Source organism: Plutella xylostella, chromosome 5 (assembly GCF_932276165.1).
Source record: "Plutella xylostella chromosome 5, ilPluXylo3.1, whole genome shotgun sequence".
NCBI classification, from domain to species: Eukaryota; Metazoa; Arthropoda; class Insecta; order Lepidoptera; family Plutellidae; genus Plutella; species Plutella xylostella.
The window spans coordinates 3,145,698-3,170,749 of record NC_063985.1 but is presented as its reverse complement, the minus strand read 5'-3'; the positions used below and the strand labels follow the sequence as shown (position 1 = coordinate 3,170,749).

The following is a 25,052-nucleotide window of genomic DNA, read 5'->3' as shown; positions in this document are numbered from 1 at the left end:
AAATAGACTAAAATATGCACAAAATATGTATATCTAGAAATAACTACAATCTTCTTAAAATAAATGTTTGTATACGGGGTGTACCATTGATCAACGTCATTCTTTAGTACACTCTGTAATACATTCTGAAGAACTTTTGTTGTTGTAGAATTGTTAATTTGTAAGATACAGAAATTTAAAAAATCCTACATTTTTTTATTATCGTATTACCTGTACCGTTTTTTTTGGGAATTTAGTTTTTTTTAAGAAAATAATTTAGGTGATTTTTAGAAAGATGAGATGACCATGTCCTCCGACTGGAATGACATTAACTAACGGAACATACTGTATATAATATGTATAGTCTTTACTTTTTTTTAAAATATGATGATATTTCTTTATGCATTTTCAAATAACTGATTCTACTATTATATTACCATAGATAACATCAAGACCCAGATATAATAGGTCGAACGGAAATTTTGGATAAAACCAAATTTTCCGAAATATTTATAGGTACAATCAGAGAAACTGATGACTATGACAAATTATACGAGTAAGTACCTACATATTAGTTCAATTTCACCTAAACCATATACCTATATATTTTTTTACACATAGAAACTGATATAGTTATCAAATAATGCATGAGTTACCTACACACATAGCTCCAATTGTAAAAATGACTGCCGTTTATCATATTTATATCAATGGGTGTTATTTACCGTGTAAACTAACACGGTAAATAAGACCCACATCCATACATGACAGTGCTACTAGTTGCTTGAGCGCAGTTTAACTAACGTACATTGCATTACTACTAGGGCAGCCAAGCTGTACGGATCAGCTGATCTGTTGCAATGGACCAGAGTGATAAAAATGATAGTGCTTCGCCGCAAGTGACTACCTCTAAACCGAAGTTTGATAAAGTTGACAAATGGGGATACGCAATCTGCTTCGGAACTATCATCACATTCGTATGTCTCTTTCCCTTATTAATTTGTTATTTGTGCTTAATTATTCCATTATTTGTGATATTAATGCTGTTTTAATGACACATTTTGTTGAGATAACTAATGAATTATGTTCGTCGGTTTCTCAGTAAGATAAAAGACGGTGAAATTTACGCGCTGTGTTACAGTTTGCTGACGATTTATTGTAGCGTTTACAAGAATAGAGTGAGTAATTATTAAAATTTCTAGATTGCAAGTATTGGTCACGTGAATTCCTTCGGTCTGATATACAATGACTTTATGTTGGAAACGCATGCTTCGGCCAAGTCCCTGACGTCAGCGCATGGAGTCTTCGCGTTGATGTTGGCTGTTGGAGGTAGGTGCAGTGGAGAATTCAGTAAACTCTTCAGTTACAGAAGGCAATTGTTATTAATAATAGGCTGAGACAAAAAGTCACATTATTGAAAGTACCTAACGTAAGGTAATAAAACGAGTTGTTGAATAATTAAATACCGCACATAAGTAGGGTTATCAAACACAACCTAATGTAAATATTTTCAAATAAATGACTATAAAATAAAATTTATTTTGAAAAAAATATTGTAGAACAAGAGATTGAAACTGAGGGTGCCTATGAAGGAAAAGTTACAAATTGAGGGCTTATTTTCATAGTCAGTTAATCATCTATATTCCTAGTTATATGATACTGCGTGCGGTCATCGAGAACATCTAAGTGTAATAAGACATTGCCCCTTATTGTGCAATAAGCATACATTCTAATACATAAACATTTTCTCATCATCACTGTAAACAGCGTAGCTAACAACCATAGTAATGTTATTATACTATCATTCAAAAAATGATTCTGATTCACAGGCATAATCCTCAATTTGCTAACAAAAAAGATAACACTAAGAACTGGGGGTCTGATTGGATCTATAATATTCGTAGCGGGTTCCGTAGCCACCATACCAATATCTACCACCAACCAACTCCCTCTCACCTTCGGAGTCCTCCAGGGTATCGGATTCGGCATGATGGTACCAGTCAGCTACTCCACACTCAATTACTACTTTGTCAAAAAGAGGACAGCAGTTATGAGCGTGTGTAAAGCCGTGCAAGGAATCGTGCTCATGTTCTACCCGCAAATGTTGAAACATATGATGTCGTACTACGGATTGAGGGGGACACTGCTATTGCTGAGCGGGATATCTTTGCACACTGTTCCGGGAATGCTAGTGATGAGAACTGCGGAGCAACAGAAAACCGCAAGTACAGCGTATGAGGTGGTAGAGTAGGATTCGGTCTCTCTCCATCTCTACCTTTGTATTTCTATCTATCTCTCTATCTCTATTTCTCTGGCTCAATGTCTATATCTATCTTAAACATAATGGTCAAGAGCCAATGGGCCACAGAGGATATGGGACTGCAGTCGACTACATGAGGTTGCAGTTGACGGCAAAATAAGAAACCAGTAATGTCGCTGCTACACGTTGTCACACCAATCCAACCTCATGTGATCCGTCGCCCGTAGCCAATCTTTTCTTTAATAGCCGAATAACAGCCGAATCCTATTCTACGATCGTCTTTTATTTCATTCGGAATTCAAACACTTTTGATTGTTTGACGGCGAAATGTAAAATGTGTTTTAACAGTAGGTACGCTCCGGGGCCGGAAGCGCTAGAGAGGGCGAGGACCTACTTCGCTTTGACAAAGCCACCGGAAGTCTAAGAGGTCCAACTGAAGATGACAATAAACATCACAGTAAAAGGTACAACCTGTGTCGTTTACAAATACCTAATATAATGGTTGATAGGCTCATTTGATATCTATCTAACTCCATAGTTAGCCATACATTTAATCTATACGCCATACTAACGGATAAAATTATCATCATCTGACCCCTTAGCATGAATTTTCATCGTGAAAGTGACGTGAAATTACTCGATGAATTTTGTAGGGAAATTTTAGTTCTGCTACCGACCGCCAGGGGAGCTGTTTATATTTTCATACAAAATTACTCGATGAACTCTACTTCAAGTTAACGATGAAAATTCATGCTATGGGGTCAGACTGTAATGGTAAAAATAATTATTTCAGGTTGGAAATATTGAAGACATTAAACGTGAGAGTGTTGCGAGACGTGGTGTTCTGCAATATCTGTGTCGGACTAAGTTTTGTCAATTTCTCTGATCTGACTTTCTTCATTCTTCAACCGATGCTACTGTTCCAGTACGGATATAATAAAGTAAGTGAAATTAACTAAGGTTTATCACCTTGAAGTATATCTAAGCACGAAGTGTGGGGTTACTACAACCGAACAGCAATTAACAATCCTTAAGCAGCAACAGTGTCGCTTGTCAAATCTGACGTAATTTGTAGGTGCCACAAACTTATCTGTTCCGGTGACAGCGTACATAAATGTCTAATATTTCTTCATTTTATCAGATTTTAAGTTTGCTCGTATTGTTAATTCGCTCTTGCGGTGTTAATACACCCTTCTAATCTTTAACAATATACAATTCATAAGTAAATAATGAGATATGGATCAATATAGTTCGCTCTCACCGGAACAGATAAGTTTGTCGCACTATACTCGTATATCTCTGACAGGACGCTCCATAAGGATTATTTAATGTGTCAGTGGTGGTACGGTAGCTGTTCTACTGAATGATAATCCAGCCAATCAGATCGCTGCATTCTACATATACTCAATTTCTGCTTAACCTGACGTTCTGAGGTGTGAAACTCACAGATTATCCATTAAACATAATGTATTCTTAATTAAGAAACATTTCATAAGTATTAAAATGTCTCCAAAGATAACATTGACGAAGATTCCAATATTATTATCTCTCTCTATCTATTTTTAGCACTAAATAAACAGGCCCGATAAACCAATTAAAAAAATGGAATTATCCCCCTGTAGCCAGGTGCCTACTCCCGGTTTTCGAATGGGAATAAATGAAGATACGTTTTTTAAGGCTTTTCAGGACCGTTTTACCAAATAGAGACAGGACAATCTCCTTGTCATCCTAAAACGTCTGCTTTTTGCCTGAGTAACTAAATTATAAGTATTATTTATATGCAAACCCCTATTCTGTCACGATATACAGTACATATTTTCTGAAGCCGTAAACGATCTATTGTTCAGAATGATGAGCTGAGTCACCCTACTTCACCTTACTATACCACTTTTGCAGCACCCTGTATATCAAATTCGGAAATCCGGAGTGCACCCTCCCCACCCTGGGGCGAACGTGTCTCTCCAAATTAAATTATGGCTCGATCTCGGGAAAAATTATCGGGAAAATGATAGATAGGATACGAGATTATAATTTCATATTATCGTGAAATGCGGTGTCCTCAATCTAAAACGATTTTATTCGCGACTTAATGAGATTATGAATAACTTAAATATTTGCTGAAACCTTGTGAGGTATTTTCTTCTAAGCATATTTCAATATACTTAATTATATGTTTATGGAGATTGTCCAATACCATACCCATGGTAGTATGAATAGAAATAACTATCGACCAAAAAACGAGAACTGAAACAATTCGAGTGACTAGCATGAAAATCACTCTTAAACCAAAATAGTAGCTTCAGATTACTAACTAAAAACGTAAATTTACTATGATCAAATTCAATTTGTTTTAAATTGGTGGCGACATTTTGTAAGTGGAACTTTATCATTATTCATGAGTGTAATGATGGTCCCATGTTCCAGGGTGAAGTGGCGTGGTGCATCTCTATATGCGCAGGCGCCGATGTGTGCGGGCGATGCGCGCTGGCGGTCCTCAGTAGCCTGGTGCCCACCAACACCAGGCTGATCTACTACGTGTCTACGTTCTGCACTCTTGTGCTTAGAATTGGTAAGAAGTTTCAGTTCACAGGTCATTAAGGTGGGTGGGACACTACAAAATTTACTTGTAACAGAACAACGAGCCGCTTTCTGATATGCTCTCTAGTGTATCATCCTTTTTCGAACTTTTTATCATGCTTTTGCCTGTATTGTACCATTCGTAAGAACATTACATTACACAGCTCGACCAAATGTTGTAATCTTACCACCACCTTAATTGAATCAGGATAACTCGTCAACGAAGTGTCAGCTGGTAAAAAACCACAAGTAATTATCCAGACATTGTGAAATAACACCTAATATTGTAATGTGCTGAAACTCAGCATTACAAATAAGTCAGGTATTAGGTAATTTGTTAACAACCTGCCTGAACAATTTGACATGAAACTAGGTACGACGTGATATTGAATTTCAATGCAATATAATTATACCGATGCCGTAGTAGGCTGGTTTTTATTACATGATACCAGTATTTAATTAATTAATTTAAGTACCTAACCTACACACAAATTCTAAAATTATATTAGTAAAATGTGGTTGACTTTTTGTTAAGTTAAAATTAGCAAAATGTGGTTGACTTTTCGTTAAGAAACTGGTTTAAATTGGTTTTAGCTTTTTTATTTATCATCTAACGGGTTGTTAAGCTAATACATATCATAATCCTTGGCTGACAACAGCGTTACGTAAGATGTCAGCTGGTATGTTTGAGACTATTCAAGTTAACGTACCTTTTATTGAGCCAGGTGTAAGAGTTGAGATGCCGGTAGATAAAGCAGAAATAATTACCTGAAACAAAATATTTTTATTAAGAACTTTAAGAAACGATGAAACGTTAATAGGCACATTCACAACATCACTACTGTAGTTTCCGAACAGATAGCCAGAGATGAACCGCATGCGAGTAACCCGCTTTTCGATGTATACATATATTTATTTTATTTATTTATACTTTTATTGCACAATTTACAAAAGTAGATGTACAATGAGGTGGACTTAATGCTAAGAGCATTATCTACCAGTCAACCTGCAGGAGGTTCAGGAGCAGAAAGTAGGGAAGTGCAAAAAAATAACAAAAATCACAATCAATCAATGAATCTCACAAAAAAAACCTACACAAAATCTACCATAATTATACCTACATATATATATAAAAAAATATATATATTAACCTATACCTAACATTTTAATAATATATAATAATACATTTATATATACTTATACTACATATACATACACATAAATATATAACACTAAAACAGAGGTACATGAAAAGGCTGTAATTAATTATATCCTAACTTGTTGAGGTAATGAGACCGAACTAAAGATTTAAAAAGTGCACGACTGGGAGCCTTCCTGATAGACTCAGGGAGATCATTCCACAGACGGACTGCTGAGACAGAGAAGGAATGTAGCATAAAGCCAGACTGATGTGATGGTAATGATAATAAAAGGTTGTGGGAGGAGCGGAGGTGTCGGCTATGAGTGTCAGACAAAAAGTTAAACATGGACTTTAGGTATGGAGGGGATTTGGGTTCATGGAGGACAGAAAACAGAAGACAGAGAATACGTAAATTTCTCCTATCTCGGATAGGAAGCCATTTCAACTTGGCACGGTAGCTGGACACGTGATCATACTTCCGTAGACCGAAAATGAAACGTATGCAGGTGTTCTGCAAGCGTTCCAGTTTATTAAGGAGTGCCTCGGTCACATCCAAATAGCACACGTCAGCGTAGTCGAGAATGGGTAAGAGAAGAGAGGTGGCCAGAGAAAGCTTAGTCTGAAAAGGTAAAAAGTTTTTAAGGCGTAGAAGAGAGTGCATCGAAGCGTAGATCCGACGCGACACACTGTCAACCTGTGGGACCCAACTCAAATGTTCATCGATTATGATTCCAAGGTCTTTGACTGTAGATGTAAATGGAATATTACATCCATCGAAAACTAAGGGAGTTGAAACTAGGTCATGGTTTGACATTAATTGAGAGCTTCCAACAATTATTGCCTGACATTTCGTAGGGTTTACCATAATGCCGAACCGATTTGACCACTCTAGTATCCTGTTTAGGTCTCCATTTAGGTGATTAATAGCCGAGACGAGGTCATCAGGATTAACTTGACTGTACAGTTGCAGATCATCAGCATATAGATGGTAGGAACAGAAAAGGTTTGAGGAAACTAGACCAATAAAAATTGAGAAAAGTAGAGGAGAGAGTATACCGCCTTGAGGGACGCCAGCAGACAGATCAGACCAGTCGGATAGTACCGAGCAGCTCCGAATACCCTGCTGACGACCCCGAAGATAGGAAGAAAACCAGCTGACAGCAGCGAGAGAGATCTTGGATTTTTCTAGTACAGCTAACAAAAGGTCATGGTCCACAGCATTAAATGCATTGGTGAAATCAATAAGAACAAGCACGGTAATCATTCTTTTCTCCATACCGCTTCGTATGTCCTCTGTGACTTATATCGCTAAATTATAATATATAAAGCTGGATTACCACTCACTGACTGACTGACATAGTAGTTCTCCCAGAAGGAGTCATTTTTTGATATACAAATGTTTTACGGAAATGTACAGGGTGCTCGGGTGAGTAGAGAAAAACCTCGACTTTTTAAAAAAAGTTGTAAAAAAAAAAAATTTTTTTTGTTCCTCTTTTTTGGTGACCATACATTTTTTTATATTTTGAGGGTGTATTTAGAGTGTCTGACAGATTATAAAAAAAATATAAAAAAATAAAAAAACAAAATGGCGGCCGAGTTGCAGTGAAGCAAAGTTTAGGGCGTGTCAGACCCGACTTGAGGTGAATTGATCTCCCGGAAGGGGGGAGGTGGGGGGATGCTGTTTTTTGTAAACGATGAGGCACATGATGAAATTTAAGGGAAAATTCCAAAAAATGATTTTTTTTTAATTGCGGGGGGAGGGGAGATTTTTTTATAAAAACCTGTTTTTTCGGGGATTTTCAAAGCATTTTTTTATTGTGTTCGAGGCATTTCACAGGTTTGACTTGTATGGAGCGGTTGTGTAGTTTGACGAGTAGAAATGCCATGCGAAAGAATTTTCCCCATTTTTAGGGTAAATTTCGAGATTTTCCCCAAAAACATGAAAAGTAGAAATGGCCACTTTTGATTTTAAAATTTGATGCAGTTTTGTCGGAAAGATCCGTACTAATGACATTTGACCATTTTTATTACTTTCGACTGGCAACCCTGCGCGATGGGCGAGATTATATTTTTTCGGATTTTTTTACGTCGACCCAACTTGAGGTGAATTGATCTCCCAGAAGGGAGGCAGGTGGGGTGATGATTTTTTTTGCACACGGTCTGATGTATTGTGCAGTTTATGGGAAAATTCCAAAAAGTTGAAAAAACAAAATGGCGGATTGCTTTGGCGGCCATTTTGTAAAAGTGACTTTTTTTCACGATTTTTGATTGGTTGTTTCACATGTTTAGAGTGGTTGGGGAGATTTGTCTTGTATAGCGCATTTGTGTAGTTTGTAGGGTAGACTATACCAGTTAAATAAAATTTCCCCATTTTTTGGGAAAATTTTGAGATTTTCTCCAAAAACCTGAAAAATAGAAATAACCGTTTTGGATTTTAAAAAATGATGCAGTTTAGTCAGAAAAGCTCATACTAATGACATTTGACTATTTTTATTACTTTCGGCTGGCAACCCTGAGAAATACGGGAGATTATATTTTTGAAAAAGTTCGACGTCGATTCAAGTTGAGGTGAATTGATCTCCCAGAAGAGAAGGAGGTGGGGTGATGTTTTTCTTTGAACATGGTTGGATATATGGTGAAATTAATAGGAAAATTCCGAAAACTGCAAAAATCAAAATGGCGGATGAAGTGGCAGCCATTTTGTAAAAGAGAAATTTTACATGTTTTAAGGCTATTTCACCTGTATTGAGTGGTCTGACAGTTTTGACTCGTAGAGCGCGTTTGTGTGTTTAGGTACGCTTAATTTTTCTATGAAATAAAAACTCCCCATTTTTAGGGAAAAAAACAAAATTTCCCTATAAACATGGAAAATTTACATAAATATGCAATTTTATCACTTTGAGATGGTCTGAGGGGTTTCGAATGTATAGCGTGTTTGTGCAGTTTAATGCATACAACTTTAATTTAAAATAAAAACTCCCCACTTATGGGGAAAAAAATCAAAATTTCCCCAAAAACGTATAAAAAATTACCAACATTAGCAATTTCACCCCGTTCAAGTGGTCAGACAGATTTATGGTATATGGCGCATTTGTGTAGATAAATACAAACAATAATTATTTAAAATAAAAACTGCCCACTTCTAGGGAAAAAATCTAAATTTCCCTAAAAACGTACAAAAAATTACCAACATTAGCAATTTCACCCCGTTGAAGTGGTCAGACAGATTTATGGTATATGGCGCATTTGTGTAGATAAATACAAACAATAATTATTTAAAATAAAAACTCCCCACTTGTAGGGAAAAAATCAAAATTTCCCTAATAACGTAGAAAAAATTACCAACATTAGCAATTTCACCCCTTTGAAGTGGTCAGACAGATTTGTGTTAAGTATATGGCGCATTTGTGAAGATATACAAATAATTATTTTTTAAAATAAAAATCCCCACTTTTAGAGGAAAAAATATTTTCACTAAAAATATACAAAATGTCAATCAACTTTACCACAGTGTAAGTGCCGAGCGCAGCGAGGCCATAGTCCTTCTACAAGCTATACCAAAATTAAACCAGCCCAGCGCAGCGAGGCATCCGACAAGTAACCCTGCCATAAAGGCAAGAAATCCGAGCGAAGCGAGGCATTATGTATCATAATTATCAATATCAATAAAGAAAAACTACGGGAAAAGTCCCGTTTAAGAAGTGGAAAGCCGAGCGAAGCGAGGCAAAGCAACCTAAACCTTCAATCCAAAACCTAGAGAGCCGAGCGGAGCGAGGCAAAACTACTGAAACCAACATCCGAAAACCCGAAGAGCCGAGCGAAGCGAGGCTAAAGTACAATAAACAGCAAGTGCCTATGTAACTGCAGAGCCGAGCGAAGCGAGGCAGAACAACCGAGACTACCATTCCGAGACCTGGAGAGGAGCCGAGCGCAGCGAGGCAAAACAATCCAAACCACTATACCACAAACCTTGGAGAGCCGAGCGTAACGAGGCAAAACATTTCAAAACATTATACCACAACAACTGAAGAGCCGAGCGCAGCGAGGCAATACAACTTAAGTATTACCTTACCGTAAAAGTGAGGCAAAACAATCCAACCATCATACCACAAACCTTGGAGAGCCGACCGCAGCGAGGCAAAACATTTCAAAACATCATACCACAACCACTGAAGAGCCGAGCGCAGCGAGGCAATACAACTTAAGTATAACCTTACCGTAAAAGATGAGCCGAGCGAAGCGAGGCAAAACAATGCGAACCACCATACTTCAAACCCTGGAGAGCAGAGCGAAGCGAGGCAAGACTACTCAAACTCTCGTCAACACAACTATATAACCTGAGAGCCGATTGTAGCTAAGAAATAACATGAATGAATAAAAAAGAAAGACAAAGTGTTACTCGTAGTTTGGGCGCGTTTATAGTTCCATACGTGTGCAACCAATTATGGATTAAATTTAAGTATAATAATGTTAAAAAACGCTCTTTATCCTACTTACTTACTGTGTCTTAAACAGCAAACCCACATAAGAAATTCATGTAAATATCAAAAAAGCCTGTAAATTTCATTGCTATGAAAAAGTTTATCTTCAGGACAGAGTAAACTAATAATCGAGAAGCTAGAAAAACGCGCAAATGGAGGTAACTCAGATTTTTTATGAGGTGTTAAAGAACCCAATATTTCTACACAAAACTATGTCGGTAAGTTAACGAAAGTAAGTAAGAAAAGTTTACGAAACCATAAAATGTCAATATAGATCAGTTTCTCTACCGTATTTGTGTGAGACAATCCGTAATTCACCATGAAAATAGTTTTCAAGGCAAATGTTAACATTCCTGTGGAGTTTTTTTTTGTGTAAAGCCAAATGCCAGAAATATCCGTTGTATTATGGCAAAGTCAATACCCATCTGTTACCAAATCTCATACTGAAATATTTTTTCAGCTACGTTAAATGCTTCCATATCTACCTATACATTATACCTACCTATATTCATACTGAAATTAGATTTGAAGGGAAAACGAAACCCCATGAAATGTTCGATACGTTATGGTCAATTTAATAACCGTATCTTACAAAAATTCATACTGAAAACTTTATCCCACCTGAAACAAAATCATCAGGTACCCCTTTTAAAACGAAATTTATACTGAAAGAACGGTTTTTAATCCAAAACAAAACACAACAAAGACTTGCTACGGTTTGTTTAAGTCAATACCCTGCTGAAACCGAAATTCATACTGAAAACTTATCCCACCTGAAATAAAATCATCAGTACCCCTTTAATAAAGACATTCATATTGAAAAAACAGTTTTTAAGGCGTAACAAAACGCAAGAAAGATTGGTTACGATATGTTCAAGTCAATACCCTGCTGAAACCGAAACAAACGCATCATAGCCCCGCGCGGCTGCTTGCAGCCCGCGCCACAACGCAACCTCTAGTTATAATATATAAAGCTGGATTACCACTCACTGACTGATTGACATAGTAGTTCTCCCAGAAGGAGCCATTTTTTGATATAATAATGTTTTAGGGAAATGTACAGGGTGCTCGGGTGAGTAGAGAAAAAATCCGAAATTTTAAAAAAAGTTGTAAAAAAAAAAAATTTTTTTTGTTCCTCTTTTTTGGTGACCATACATTTTTTTATATTTCGAGTGTGTATTTAGAATGTCTGACAGATTATAAAAAAAATATAAAAAAATAAAAAAACAAAATGGCGGCCGAGTTGCAGTGAAGCAAAGTTTAGGGCGTGTCAGACCCGACTTGAGGTGAATTGATCTCCCGGAAGGGGGGGAGGTGGGGGGATGGTGTTTTTTGTAAACGGTGAGGCACATGATGAAATTTATGGGAAAATTCCAAAAAATGATTTTTTTCTAATTGCGGGGCGAGGGGAGATTTTTTTATAAAAACGTGTTTTTTCGGGGATTTTCAAAGCATTTTTTTATTGTGTTGGGGGCATTTGACAAGTTTGACTTGTATAGAGCGGTTGTGTAGTTTGACGAGTAGAGTTGCCATGTGAAAGAATTTTCCCCATTTTTAGGGTAAATTTCGAGATTTTCCCCAAAAACATGAAAAGTAGAAATAACAACTTTTTATTTTAAAATTTGATGCAGTTTTGTCAGAAAGACCCGTACTAATGACATTTGACCATTTTTATTACTTTCGACTGGCAACCCTGGGCGATAGGCGAGATTATATTTTTTCGGATTTTTTTACGTCGACCCAACTTGAGGTGAATTGATCTCCCAGAAGGGAGGCAGGTGGGGTGATGATTTTTTTTGTACACGGTCTGATGTATGGTGCAGTTTATGGGAAAATTCCGAAAAGTTGAAAAAACAAAATGGCGGACTGCTTTGGCGGCCATTTTGTAAAAGTGACTTTTTTTCCTGATTTTTGATTACTTTTTTCACATGTTTAGAGTGGTTGGGGAGATTTGTCTTGTATCGCGCATTTGTGTAGTTTGTTGGGTAGACTATACCAGTTAAATAAAATTTCCCCATTTTTAGGGAAAATTTTGAGATTTTCCCCAAAAACATAAAAAATAGAAATAACCGTTTTGGATTTTAAAAAATGATGCAGTTTAGTCAGAAAGGCTCATACTAATGACATTTGACTATTTTTATCACTTTCGGCTGGCAACCCTGAGAAATACGGGAGATTATATTTTTGAAAAAGTTCGACGTCGATTCAAGTTGAGGTGAATTGATCTCCCAGAAGAGGAGGAGGTGGGGTGATGATTTTCTTTGTACATGGTTGGATATATGGTGAAATTAATAGGAAAATTCCGAAAACTGCAAAAATCAAAATGGCGGATGAAGTTGCAGCCATTTTGTAAAAGAGAAATTTTACATGTTTTAAGGCTATTTCACCTGTATTGAGTGGTCTGACAGTTTTGACTTGTATGGCGCATTTGTGTATTTAGGTACGCTTATTTTTTCTATAAAATAAAAACTCCCCATTTTTAGGAAAAAAAACAAAATTTCCCTAAAAACATGAGAAATTATACATATATAAGCAATTTTATCGTTTTCTGATGGTCTGAGGAGATTCGAATGTATGGCGCGTTTGTGTAGTTAAATGCATAGATTTTTTATTAATAATAAAAACTCCCAACTTATAGGGAAAAAAAACAAAATTTCCCTAAAAACATGGGAAAATTTACATAAATATGGAATTTTATCACTTTGAGATGGTCTGAGGGGTTTCGAATGTATAGCGTGTTTGTGTAGTTAAATGCATACAATTTTAATTTCAAATAAAAACTCCCCACTTATGGGGAAAAAAATCAAAATTTCCCTAAAAACATGGGACATTTTACATAAATAATTGAATTTTATCCCGTTGAGATGGTCTGAGGGGTTACAAATGTATAGCGCGTTTGTGTAGTTAAATGCATAGAATTTTAATTTAAAATAAAAACTCCCCACTTATAGGGAAAAAAATCAAAATTTCCCTAAAAACGTAGAAAAAATTACCAACATTAGCAATTTCACCCCTTTGAAGTGGTCAGACAGATTTATGGTTTATGGCGCATTTGTGTAGATAAATACCAACAATTATTATTTAAAATAAAAACTCCCCACTTTTAGAGGAAAAAATATTTTCCCTAAAAACATACAAAATGTAAGTCAACTTTACCACAGTTTAAGTGCCGAGCGCAGCGAGGCCATAGTCCTTCTACAAGCTATGCCAAAATAAAAGCAGCCGAGCGCAGCGAGGCATCCGACAAGTAAGCCTGCCATAATGAAAAGAAATCCGAGCGAAGCGAGGCATTGCGTATCATAATTATTAAAATCAATAAAGAAAAACTACGGGAAAGTACCGTTTAAGAAGTGGAAAGCCGAGCGAAGCGAGGCAAAACAATCTAAACCATCAATCCAAAACCTAGAGAGCCGAGCGGAGCGAGGCAAATCTACTGAAATCAACATCCGAAAACCCGAAGATCCGAGCGAAGCGAGGCAAAACAACCGAAACTATCATTCCGAGACTGGAAAGGAGCCGAGCGAAGCGAGGCTATACTACTTTAATCACTAACTGCCTGTTTAACTGGAGAGCCGAGCGCAGCGAGGCAAAACAATCCAAACCATCATACCACAACCACTGGAGAGCCGAGCGAAGCGAGGCAATACAGCTTAAGGATAACCTAACCGTAAAAGAGGAGCCGAGCAAAGCGAGGCAAATCAATGCGAACCACCATACTGCAAACCCTGGAGAGCCGAGCGAAGCGAGGTAACACTACTCAAACCCTCGTCAACACAACTATATAACCTGAGAGCCGATTGTGGCTAAGAAATAACTTGAATGAATAAAAAAGAAAGACAAAGTGTAAGTTTGGCCGCGTTTATAGTTCCATACGTGTGCAACCAAGAGTAAACTAATAATCGAGACGCTAGAAAAACGCGCGAATCGAGGTGACTCAGATTTATGAGGTGTTAAAGAACCCAATATTTGTACACGAAACGATGTCGGCTCGCTACTAGGTAAAGTTTACGAAACCAAAAAGTGACCATATAGATCAGTTTCTCTACCGTATTAGTGTGAGACAATCCGTAATTCATAATGAAAATAGTTTTCACGGCAAATATTAACATTCCCGTGAGGTTTTTTTTTTTATGTAAAGCCAAATTCAAGAAACATCCGTTGTACAATCCGGGCAATGAATAAGTTCCACTCACAAAATGCCGACCCCATACGACCCCAATTTTTACAAAGATTTAATTTAAAATTGGAACCAAATATTACCGTTTTTAGTTGGTAATATCCTGACGCTCTATTAAATGTACGTGAATGTTGCAGAAGACGGCATTAAGCTAGATTTTTCCGTTTAGCTTTTCTCAGTGGAACCTTTTCATTGCCCGTGAGTGTATTATGGCAAAGTTAATACCCATCTGTAACCAAATTTCATACTGAAATTAGATTTCAAGGGAAAGCTAAACTCCATAAAATATTCGATACGTTATAGTCAAGTGAATAACCGTATCTCACCAAAATTCATACTGAAAACCGTATCCCACCTCAAACAAAAATCATCAGTACCCCTGTTATAATGAAAATCATAGTGAAAATAGTTTTAAAAGCATAACAAAACGCAAGAATGATTTGCTACGGTATATTCAAGTCAATACCCTGCTGAAACTGAAATTCATACAGAAAACTGTTTCCCATGTCAAACAAAATCGTCACTACCCCTTTAATTAAAAAAAAACATAGTGAACACAATTTTATAACAAAACGCAAGAAGGATTTGCTAGGGTATGTTCAAGTCAATACCCTGCTGAAACCGAAATACATACTGAAAACTGTATCCCCCCCTGAAACAAAATCATCAGTACCCCTTTCATAATGAAATTCTCACTAAAAACAGTTTTTAATCCAAAACAAAACACAACAAAGACTTGCTACGGTTTGTTCAAGTTAAGGGTGCTTTTCCACCAGAGATGTGCTATGCTACGATGCTATGGATGAGTTTGATATCCACCAATCATATTTATTGGTGCACATAGCTTAGCACTGGTGGAAACGGATTCAACTAAGATATGTTTTTTGTATGGAATGATGCGTGCTATGGATGTGTGCTATGGATGCGTGCTATGGATATGTGCTATGGACCATCGCGAGTGGTGTAGCTATGTATGTGCGTCGTTTCCCTACTATCGATACATAGCATAGCTCGAGATGCGCATCTTTCTCGCACAGCTACATTGCGGCGGCGCATCTTCGTAGCGCATCTTCCTCGCACAGCTACCTAGCGTAGTATTGGTGGAAACGGTCACATATTTTCGTAGCGTAGATATCACATCTTCGCAGCATAGCTGCATAGCACATCTCTGGTGGAAAAGCACCCTAATACCCTGCTGAAAACGAAATTCATGCTGAAAACTAATCCCACCTGAAATAAAATCATAGTGAAAAAACAGTTTTAAAGGCGTAACAAAACGCAAGAAAGATTTGCTACGATATGTTCAAGTCAATACCCTGCTGAAACCGAACCAAAAGCATCAAAGCACCGCGCGGCTGCTTGCAGCCCGCGCCACAACGCAACCTCTAGTTTATGTTATAAAACTCTTCAGGAGGTTCACTCAGTACTGAAGAAAAGCTATCGAACGAAAGCTGCGTGCAGTCGTCACGTTTGATACAATGAGTCGTGGTTCACGCAGCAGCGCTCCAAAACTTCGTTATTTGTCATATAGAGGGATAAACTGTGCCCGCTCAGTTTCAAATCACGGATTAAAACACCACCAATCTTCACCCCCAGCCCTTCTCCAAGCGCGCTCATTCCCCTACGTATCCTGCCTGACGGGCGCGCTGGGCGTGCTGCGAGCCTGGCTCCACGTCACCAGCCCGCTGGTGGTGGCCAGCCAGGTGAAGAGCCAGGAGTTCCCGGGCGCGTATGCTGTGTACATGCTGGCTGCAGGGCTGGTCAATGTGGCGGGGTCGCCGGTTATTGGTACGTGGCAGAAGTTACTAAGGACCTGTTTAACAATATCTGAAAAATGGCTACAAGAAGGATAAAAGACATGCTGTCATTCTCTGTTATTACGTTTTAGACAGTGACACCTTTTTTTTTACCCCACAGATAGCGGTAATCTAGACATTCTGAAACAGGACCTAAATATTATATAGTTACTAAGTAACAATAGATATACTTGATAGACTTGAGGTAAGACCATGTGTTAAAATAATTATAGGACCATGTTTCGTGAATTTCGACCCAAGAGAAGGACTGGAATGAAATAAGTTAGTATTTCTTTCTACCGATATGAGTAATTCAAAAAGCGCCTAAAGTTGCGGCTAATTCATTATCTTTAACACATTAAATACTATATTCATAACCTTGAATAGTTTTAGGATGCGTTTTATATTTTTTCTCTGTTATCTAATTGATCGTAAATTTAAATGTTACTGCTGTAATTATTTATTCTAAGCTATAAACTAAACGCCGACCTAATAAAGTAATAAATACTAGCCTAGGCTAGAGGGCAAGACGCAGTTCTAGCTTGAAGATTAGTAGCCTTCTCTCTTATAGATAAGTAGCTCTTCAGATGATGGTAAATAAAGTCTGTAAGAGGTCTATATAGCTAAAAAATAAATAAAATATGTGTTAATGTGATAAGAGATGATAATTAATCTAAACTTAGAGCAAGTTACATTATAACTTCAAGAGATTTGAGACCCTTATGTTCAATGTACAAATTGTTCAACCTATAGTCCTATTTTAAGAGCAACATGCTGGAAACTTAAATATAAGTAATTAACATTACCTACCTACATTAAAATTGCTGTCATGCTTTTAGACAGATAGTGACAGCAATAGGCGTAACGTCGACATTAATTTAAAGTTATAATCTGCAACGGGCATGGGTGTAAGTATTACTTACCGAGTTTCTGAACTACTTCAGCGTTTCTCAAAAGACGTCGTGAATGTTATGCAATCCGTATAATTTCGCTCTAACTTAGACCAAGTTGTGTTCTCGAATGCTTGTTCGTCAAATTGGTCTGGGGGTTGGGTCTGGGAGGTAGTTAGGACCCGTATCAAGCACTAACTTTCAGGCAACTTGGGTATTACTTAACATCTACCTACAGGCAGTTCAATAATGGATGCCTTTATTGATCTTTTCATTCATATTATTACGTTGTTTTTGGATTATTGTACATAGGTTGTTACGTTTGATTTCAAGAATGTATCTACGCGTACATACATAACTCATTTTCGAAAACCTATTCCACCGTTTAATAAGTATTTGTACCCAGAAGTTCAGTAGAGAAATTATACCTACCTGTATTTTTTTAATTTTTCAGGTTTACTGAAAGACCTGAATGGCGACTATGTGCCTGCATTCTACGGCCTGGCGCTGTGTTGCCTGCCGTGCCTGCTGCTCTGGCCACTTGAATATTTTCTTAAAAACAAATAAAATTATCCAAAAATCGCTATTAATTTAATGGTAAATTTATTGTAATTACTAACCTTAAAAGTATTAAAACTATGTTCATTTGTAATAGCTACTTATAAAAAGTGCACACTGTAGCAATTTTGAAATAGAGCTAATATACCTGCTAGCTATGTACATATACAATCACACCTTGCCAATCTTTCTTGCAGGTAAATATGGAAAATAATTCAGCAAATCTGACAAAAGGCAAACTTTTAAATTTCGTCCACGTCCTTTTCTTTGCTGTCATCAATTTTCTCTATTTCCCGCGCAGGTACTGAACTCCTCGTGAAATATACGACCACTTTCTCATTGTTGACTTCGTAATAAAAGCTCGGAAAATATAAAACAAAATGATGAAAAAGTGTCGGTCTCAGAATGAGAGGAAATTAATTTTCTCAATCCTTCAATATAGCTTGGAACTTTATCGAACAACGTAAATAATTGCTTCGTTTCTTATACCCTTCGCTCACTGCTTATTTATATGAGTATTCCCTAATTGAAATCATGAATGAAGTTTAATCTTCTAGTAGACAACGTTTATTATTGCAAAGAATATGAAAAAGCAAAAACCTTCGGAATTTCATATTGTTATCCGATTCGGGAAAAATACCGGGAAAATAAAATATATAGGTACTTACCTATCAGCCTCGGATGGAAATCAAATCCGACAATACTCACATCCTACTAATCCTATCCTACTTCCTACTTAATATTATAAATGCGAAAGTAACTGTGTCTGTCTGTCTGTCTGTTACTCTTTCACGCCAAAACTACCGAACGGATTTGAATGAAATTTGGTATACATACGGTCTAGACCCTGAGAAAGAACATAGGCTACTTTTTATCCCGGAATTCCCACGGGAAAACTTTTTAAGGCGAAGCGAAGCGCGCGGGAACAGCTAGTAATAAATAAATATGTGGGGACATCTCACACATGGCCATCCGACCCCAAGCTAGGCAGAACCTGTGTTTAAAAAATATTTGAGCAAGAAAGCATACTACTCAGTAGACGATTATCTTAATGATAAATGTTAATAAATATTATGCTACGCATATGTTCTGACATTATTTTTATATTATTATTATTTTTTAAGTGACATTGTTTTCTTGTTTACTTTATTTATATGCTTTATATGACATTATTTTTATATGATTTGTGACATGCCTAATTTAAGTTATGTACTTCATTATATTATAATTAATAATAATGATATTTATGACGATGTATTAAACTGAATAAATGAATATGAATATGAATATGAATATATGTTATGGGTGTCGGACAGCTGATATATCTACACAAATACATAGATAGATACCTAGATACTAAATATAAATATCAACACCCAAGACCCGAGAACAAATATCTGTCTTTAAACAAATATCTGCCCCAGCCGGGAATAGAACCCGCCGGGACCTTCGGCATAGCACTCAGGGCCACTAACCACTGCGCCAGTCGACCGTCACAGATATACATATTATATTATTTTATTCTAAGTAGAGTATAGCACGTAAAATTCAAAATCGGCTTAACTGTAAAACCATATTGGATGCGGAAGAAAATCGTCTAAAAGCGAATATACTGAAATTTATTCATAGCTCTCAACTAGTTCCAGGATTCCGACCGTCGCTGAAAACTTGCCGGATTGCAGAGAAGACGAATATTTTCGTCGCGTTGAATTAAATGAGATTATGCTTTAAGTATAACTCAACTTTCAGACATCTGATCTCTTTGATCATGTCGGTATGAATCCTTTTAGAATCCATATTAATAAATTATTTTATGAGTCATCAATCTAAGAAACATTACTCTATTTCACCTTTGGCGATGATGATGAAAACGAAAGCCGTAAGCGCAACGACTCTAGCTGTTCAAAGCTCTAATCTGAAATAATACCCATAGCTTTGCACTGAAAGCACCAATGAATTTCAACATACTGTACTGACCTATAATATATGATCTTGTATTCGTTGTCTAAATTCAGCTCATTTGACAAATGACCGTAGTTTTATATTTAATGGAAAGGCGAAGTTAAAAGATGGATACTATCAGCCAACACATAACGCCTATTAGGAAAACAAAACACAATATCTAGATCCCCAATACCCTCGTTTAATTTTAGTGCAAAAAAGGCTCCTATTCTGTGTGTAACAGAGTTCAGGGCGTAGGCTAGGTCCCGAGCTAAGTCTGGGCCCGGGCAGGCTCGATCGACCCGCTTCGCTCGACAATGAGCGCTAGGTATATACCTATATATACTAGTATATACATTATTTTTTAACTGGACCGGGATACCGTCCGGGCCTTTGTTGCCTCCATTGTTGGACTAAAATGAGGCATTGGATATTGTACGCGACGTACAGTTTATTGGACCCAATTAGGTTGGTTTGTGTAGGTGGGCACTGGGCATACGTGTGCGTATAGCATTAAGATACTAAGGCCCGGGTCTCCTATTTAGGCCGTTGGCGTCCAGCGTCACGCCGTAGGTCGCGTCACGATGCTCACTATAGAAATGTACTGATGCGGTCTCCCTCACACGCCGACGTTGGCGCGTATATGTAGGGAGCATCGTGACGCGGCCTACGGCGGTGACACTTGACGCGACCTACGGAGTAAATAGGAGACCCGGGCCTACCTTATCTACCTAGCGTACATGATTTTGATATTTTTTTTTATCAAAGTATATAGGTAGGTAGTAGGTAGGTACTAGTCGAAGCAGCAGCAGCGTTTGGCGACAAAATGTTGTTTCGCAATAAACTCTATTCGCACAATCGTTCAGTCCACTTAACGTTAATCGAAATATTTTTATGACTGTCGATAATAAGTTACGGACACCAAATTAAGTCAGTATACTCTACTACCAGTCTACCATTGCAGTGGTTGCTGAAAAAGCTGAAAGTTAGGGCATCATTAAGGGTTCTCTTTCCTGTAATATTTTTAAATATAACGCCTATATATACATATACAGTATCTGTTATAGCTACATACTTACAAGTTTACAACAAATTACTAATGCTGTTTTTTATGATAAATTATAAGTACCTACTTAAATATTAAAATACATACATATTTGTTTTGTTTAAATTCAACGCCTAGGTATTGGAAAATACTTACTTACATATTCATAGCTAATTCTTGATCACTGTAGCTAACAGGATCCTTTGTACGAATTGTCATTCAATAATACGAGTATCCAATATCCATTGACCTAAATGTAACTTTCATTCTAAATGCTTCGTTTGTAAATCGAAATTCGGATCAAATTAAATTAAGTAGGTAAGAACCTATCTTTCTGTTAAATTATACTTTCGATACCTACTTAAGATACTCAATTGGGTCACTTCTGAGAAATTCGATAGGAAGTTTAATGTAAAGGAACTTATTCTCATTAATTAAATCATTAAAAAACTTTTAGAATTTAAAAAACCTGAAAATTGTGTAATTTTTAAAGTGGGGGTTCAAAACTTGATAAGGGCGTTTTTTTTAATCACGCCTTTGTGGAATTTCAGTAGGTTGGTAATAGACGTGTGACTGTGTAGATTGAAGGTGAATTGCTGTTACACACTGAAAAATCTGAATGGTACCTACATACCTATACTAACAATTCACGGTTGGTTTACGTATACCTACATACCTTTTCTCATCGATGAAGTAAAATAACTCTTCTGTCTCATTTTAAGCTAGATTCATTGCGATGGATCGTGGCGCCATCTGTATATTTCAGACGGAACGAAATATTTTAGCTTATTACTGCCATCTAGTGGCCTACTTTGGTATTCGTTCACAAGCTAACTAAAAGCCAAGCCACCTACGGGAGACAGGGGTAGCAGACTAGCATCTTCGGCATGTGAAACAGTACAAACGAATTATAACAGATGGCGCTTTACTTAGTATTAACTTTTTTTAAAAGGCTGTTTTTTGATTGGCTTTATTTAAAAATAAGTTTATATTTGGGTTTTAAATGCTGAACAAAAAGGCGGCAATTTAAAGATTAATGTCGTATACTTAACACTTATTACCTGCTTAGTTTGTATTTATTACCTGCTTAGTTTGTATTGGCTACAGGCTTTATACATATATGTAGATGTTTATTTAATAATGAAAATTATACATAAGTATTACCTATGATACTTGTACGTTATAGGTACCTAAGTACCTACTTGGAACGAAAAAGCGGTTAGGTTCGACTCAGACCAACGATACAAAATACATGCTCACACAGTACCTAGGTAAGTATAAGTTTTTAGTAATTTTCAAAACTATTTTCTCACTTTCAAAATGTAAATTAAAGTAAGTACCTACAAATGGATACCTACATACAGTATGTTGTGTGTGTAGGAAGGAACACAAAGATGTTGGTACTTACCTACTTATCTTATTATAAATAATATATTAGTCATAGAATAACAATTACATATGTACTACGAGTAGTACTCGTTATTCTATGATATTAGTGCAATCAAATATTAAATTAAAGTACTTATATGTGTGTAGGGACCAGGGACGCATATTTAATGTATGTACAGTTACCTAATTATAATGATTAGTGCAATATTGAATTCCCGGAAGGCTTGCTAAGCTGTCTCATTTCAAAGCTACAAAATTGATTGAGTGTCTGCATATTCACCTACAACCTGGCTCCTACATAGGCACCTAGGTATTGGCAATCTGAGCAATATCCGGCCTATTTCGGCTGATTTCCTCCACATCTGGCAGTCCCGTTAGTAAGCAGCAGGGTAGGTAATTCTGTAACTTTCATAGGCTAACTTGTGTGTTGTAGGTGGGTAGTATACAGTATACCTAGTGATGGTAGCAAAAACTTGGTATCCATTATGTATTATATGTCATAGGAGGATTTTATGATCCTTATTTACACATCACGTCTCCTTCCAAGGAAGGATGGGTTGATGGACCCCAACACAAACAAGCTTATGCTGAGAAAGTTGTCGGGTGAGTGGTGTTTCCAAGCTGCCTTAGGCCTCTAGGCTTTACGACTGCTGCCGAAAGAGCAACCGGAACCCACACACAAGTTACAATCAACTACGGTCGCTTATACGCAAATCTTTTCTACGGGAAAATCCTAGTTTTTCCCGGAAACTTGGGTAATTAGATAACGCTGATGTGTCTCTCGTGAAAATGCTTTTAACTTTGTGCAAATTATTAGTAAATGTTACTAGCTGAAGAAAGAAAATTTCTGTCTATTGATATTGAGCAGATTGATCAAGCATTTCACTTGCAGACGTTCGAATAAGTATCGAAAGTTAATCCGAATCCTTGGAACGAATCTACAGTAGGCAGCAAACCCAACAATAAACGACCCAGACATTGATAATGAAAAATCATAGCGGCTACTGGCTACTCTTGAACCTCGGAATAATTAATAGATTCACCTAGAAGTGACATAGTCTGTGTGTATTTTGAGAGGGTCAGGGGCGCCCCCTTGATCGAGATCCAGCCTCTATCGAGGTTGCCCACGTGTGCATCACAGTGTGTATTTGTGTGTGTGTGTGTGTGTGTGTGTGTGTGTGTGTGTGTGTGTGTGTGTGGATTGGACTGATACTCATTAATTGAGACAACTAACCTTACCAACGTTAAAAAGATTAAAACCCCCGACATTATAGTAAAAGTAGCAAAAATGTTTAACGGAAAACCGAACGAAAATCGGTTTAGTGGTTTACGAGATACGGTACCACAGACAGATACACACACACTGTATACAAATTCACCGACATGTTAAACTTATAACACATTTCTTTTTCCGACTGGTGTTAAAACATGTACCTACTTACAGTGCTCCAAAATTGATAATATTTATTGTTACTTGTTGTTTTTGAGCACCACGTCAAAAGTAAGCTAATAGTGATACGTACGTATGTTTTGATGTACTAAGGTTTTCATTAAACCATTTGAATTTTAATTTGAATTTGAATTTGGAAAATACACTTTCTTAGTGAAAAAAAAGTGTTTAACTGCACTGTTGTAAATTGTAATAAGTGCATAGGTAAGTATAGGTATTTGAAGCAGGGACCAAGTAGTGCACTTGAAATGTACATCTGGGTAGGTAATAATTTTTCTCGTTGCAAAGTTAACATTGCTTGACTCTATTATGTCGTTAGTTTCGGGAATCGAAACTACGATAGCCAGTTCCGATAGCATTATATTTAGGTATTGCTGGTATTGTTCTGAAAATTGGCTTAATTTCGCTTTTCATAGAAACATAAATATGTTAACGTGAATTTTTACTGTAGTACTTATTTATGGATTATAATTCAAAAGTTGAAATGACGACCTGATCGAGTCACTATTTCAACACTCTGTATTAGGATCTAGGCTAAAACTTTAGATATTTAGGTAGGTAGTAGGTATACAGTGTATACTATACATATTATTATTGTATACAGTGACTTGCAATATTGGAAAGTTTGCAAAACATAACTGGAAGCGGGCCAGGTTCAAAAGGAGCATGTGTATGTATAGTATGTATACCTACTACACTGTCTATATTTGTCTAGGTTTTAATAGAATCCAAAGATACAAAATGTACATATTAAGAGGTCACCATTAATTATTATGGGGTGCAGCCTGGTGCAAGGAAGCCTTCTTGATCCTTGATCCTTGATCCTTGAGTGACATACCGCCAAAACTTCTATAACTACAAGAGGGGGGCTCTTCAGGAGGATACAGATTCTGTAGCGGTAGTTCCGGTTGTGTGTTGTTTCTCAGTCAGTCATTCACACCCAGTTGCAGAAACGTCCTTTAAGTTTTAAAAACATCATTAAACCTTAAAGTCCAATTAAGTCGTTGCAGAAAAGCACTTTAATGTGACGTTTTATGAGACTTTTAAATTTATCTAATGAAATGTCAAATTTACCCTAATGAAATGTCAATGTCGTTTATTCTTCACTTTTGCGTTGCACAAAGCCACATTAGCCACTAAAGTGACTTTATTTTGACGTTTGGTCCCTTCAAATATACTTCAAATCTAATGAGCCAAAAAGCATCCATTATAACCAATTTTAAAATTATTTTCTTATAATAATTTATGTAGGTATTTGAAACTATTTCAATCAGTGTAGTGTCTTAAACAGAATTGTAATCGTTATTATAGCAGAGGAAAACATGTATGTGCTTGAATCGGAACCAATACACAAGTACTCATTACCAA

General features: G+C 36.8%; 2 protein-coding genes across 5 annotated transcripts in view; one reads left to right on the top strand and one right to left on the bottom strand.

The window, feature by feature from the left end:
- LOC105391556 (solute carrier family 12 member 6) overlaps positions 1-25,052 on the bottom strand; it is a 355,094-nt gene that overhangs the window by 249,398 nt on the left and 80,644 nt on the right. The window lies entirely within an intron of this gene.
- LOC105392076 (monocarboxylate transporter 1) lies at positions 789-18,534 on the top strand. The gene is made up of 7 exons (XM_048633496.1): positions 789-956; positions 1,182-1,308; positions 1,809-2,218; positions 2,893-3,180; positions 4,664-4,808; positions 16,212-16,403; positions 17,756-18,534. The coding sequence occupies exons 1-7, from the start codon at positions 840-842 to the stop codon at positions 17,866-17,868; spliced, it is 1,392 nt and encodes a 463-aa protein (XP_048489453.1). The 5' UTR covers positions 789-839; the 3' UTR covers positions 17,869-18,534.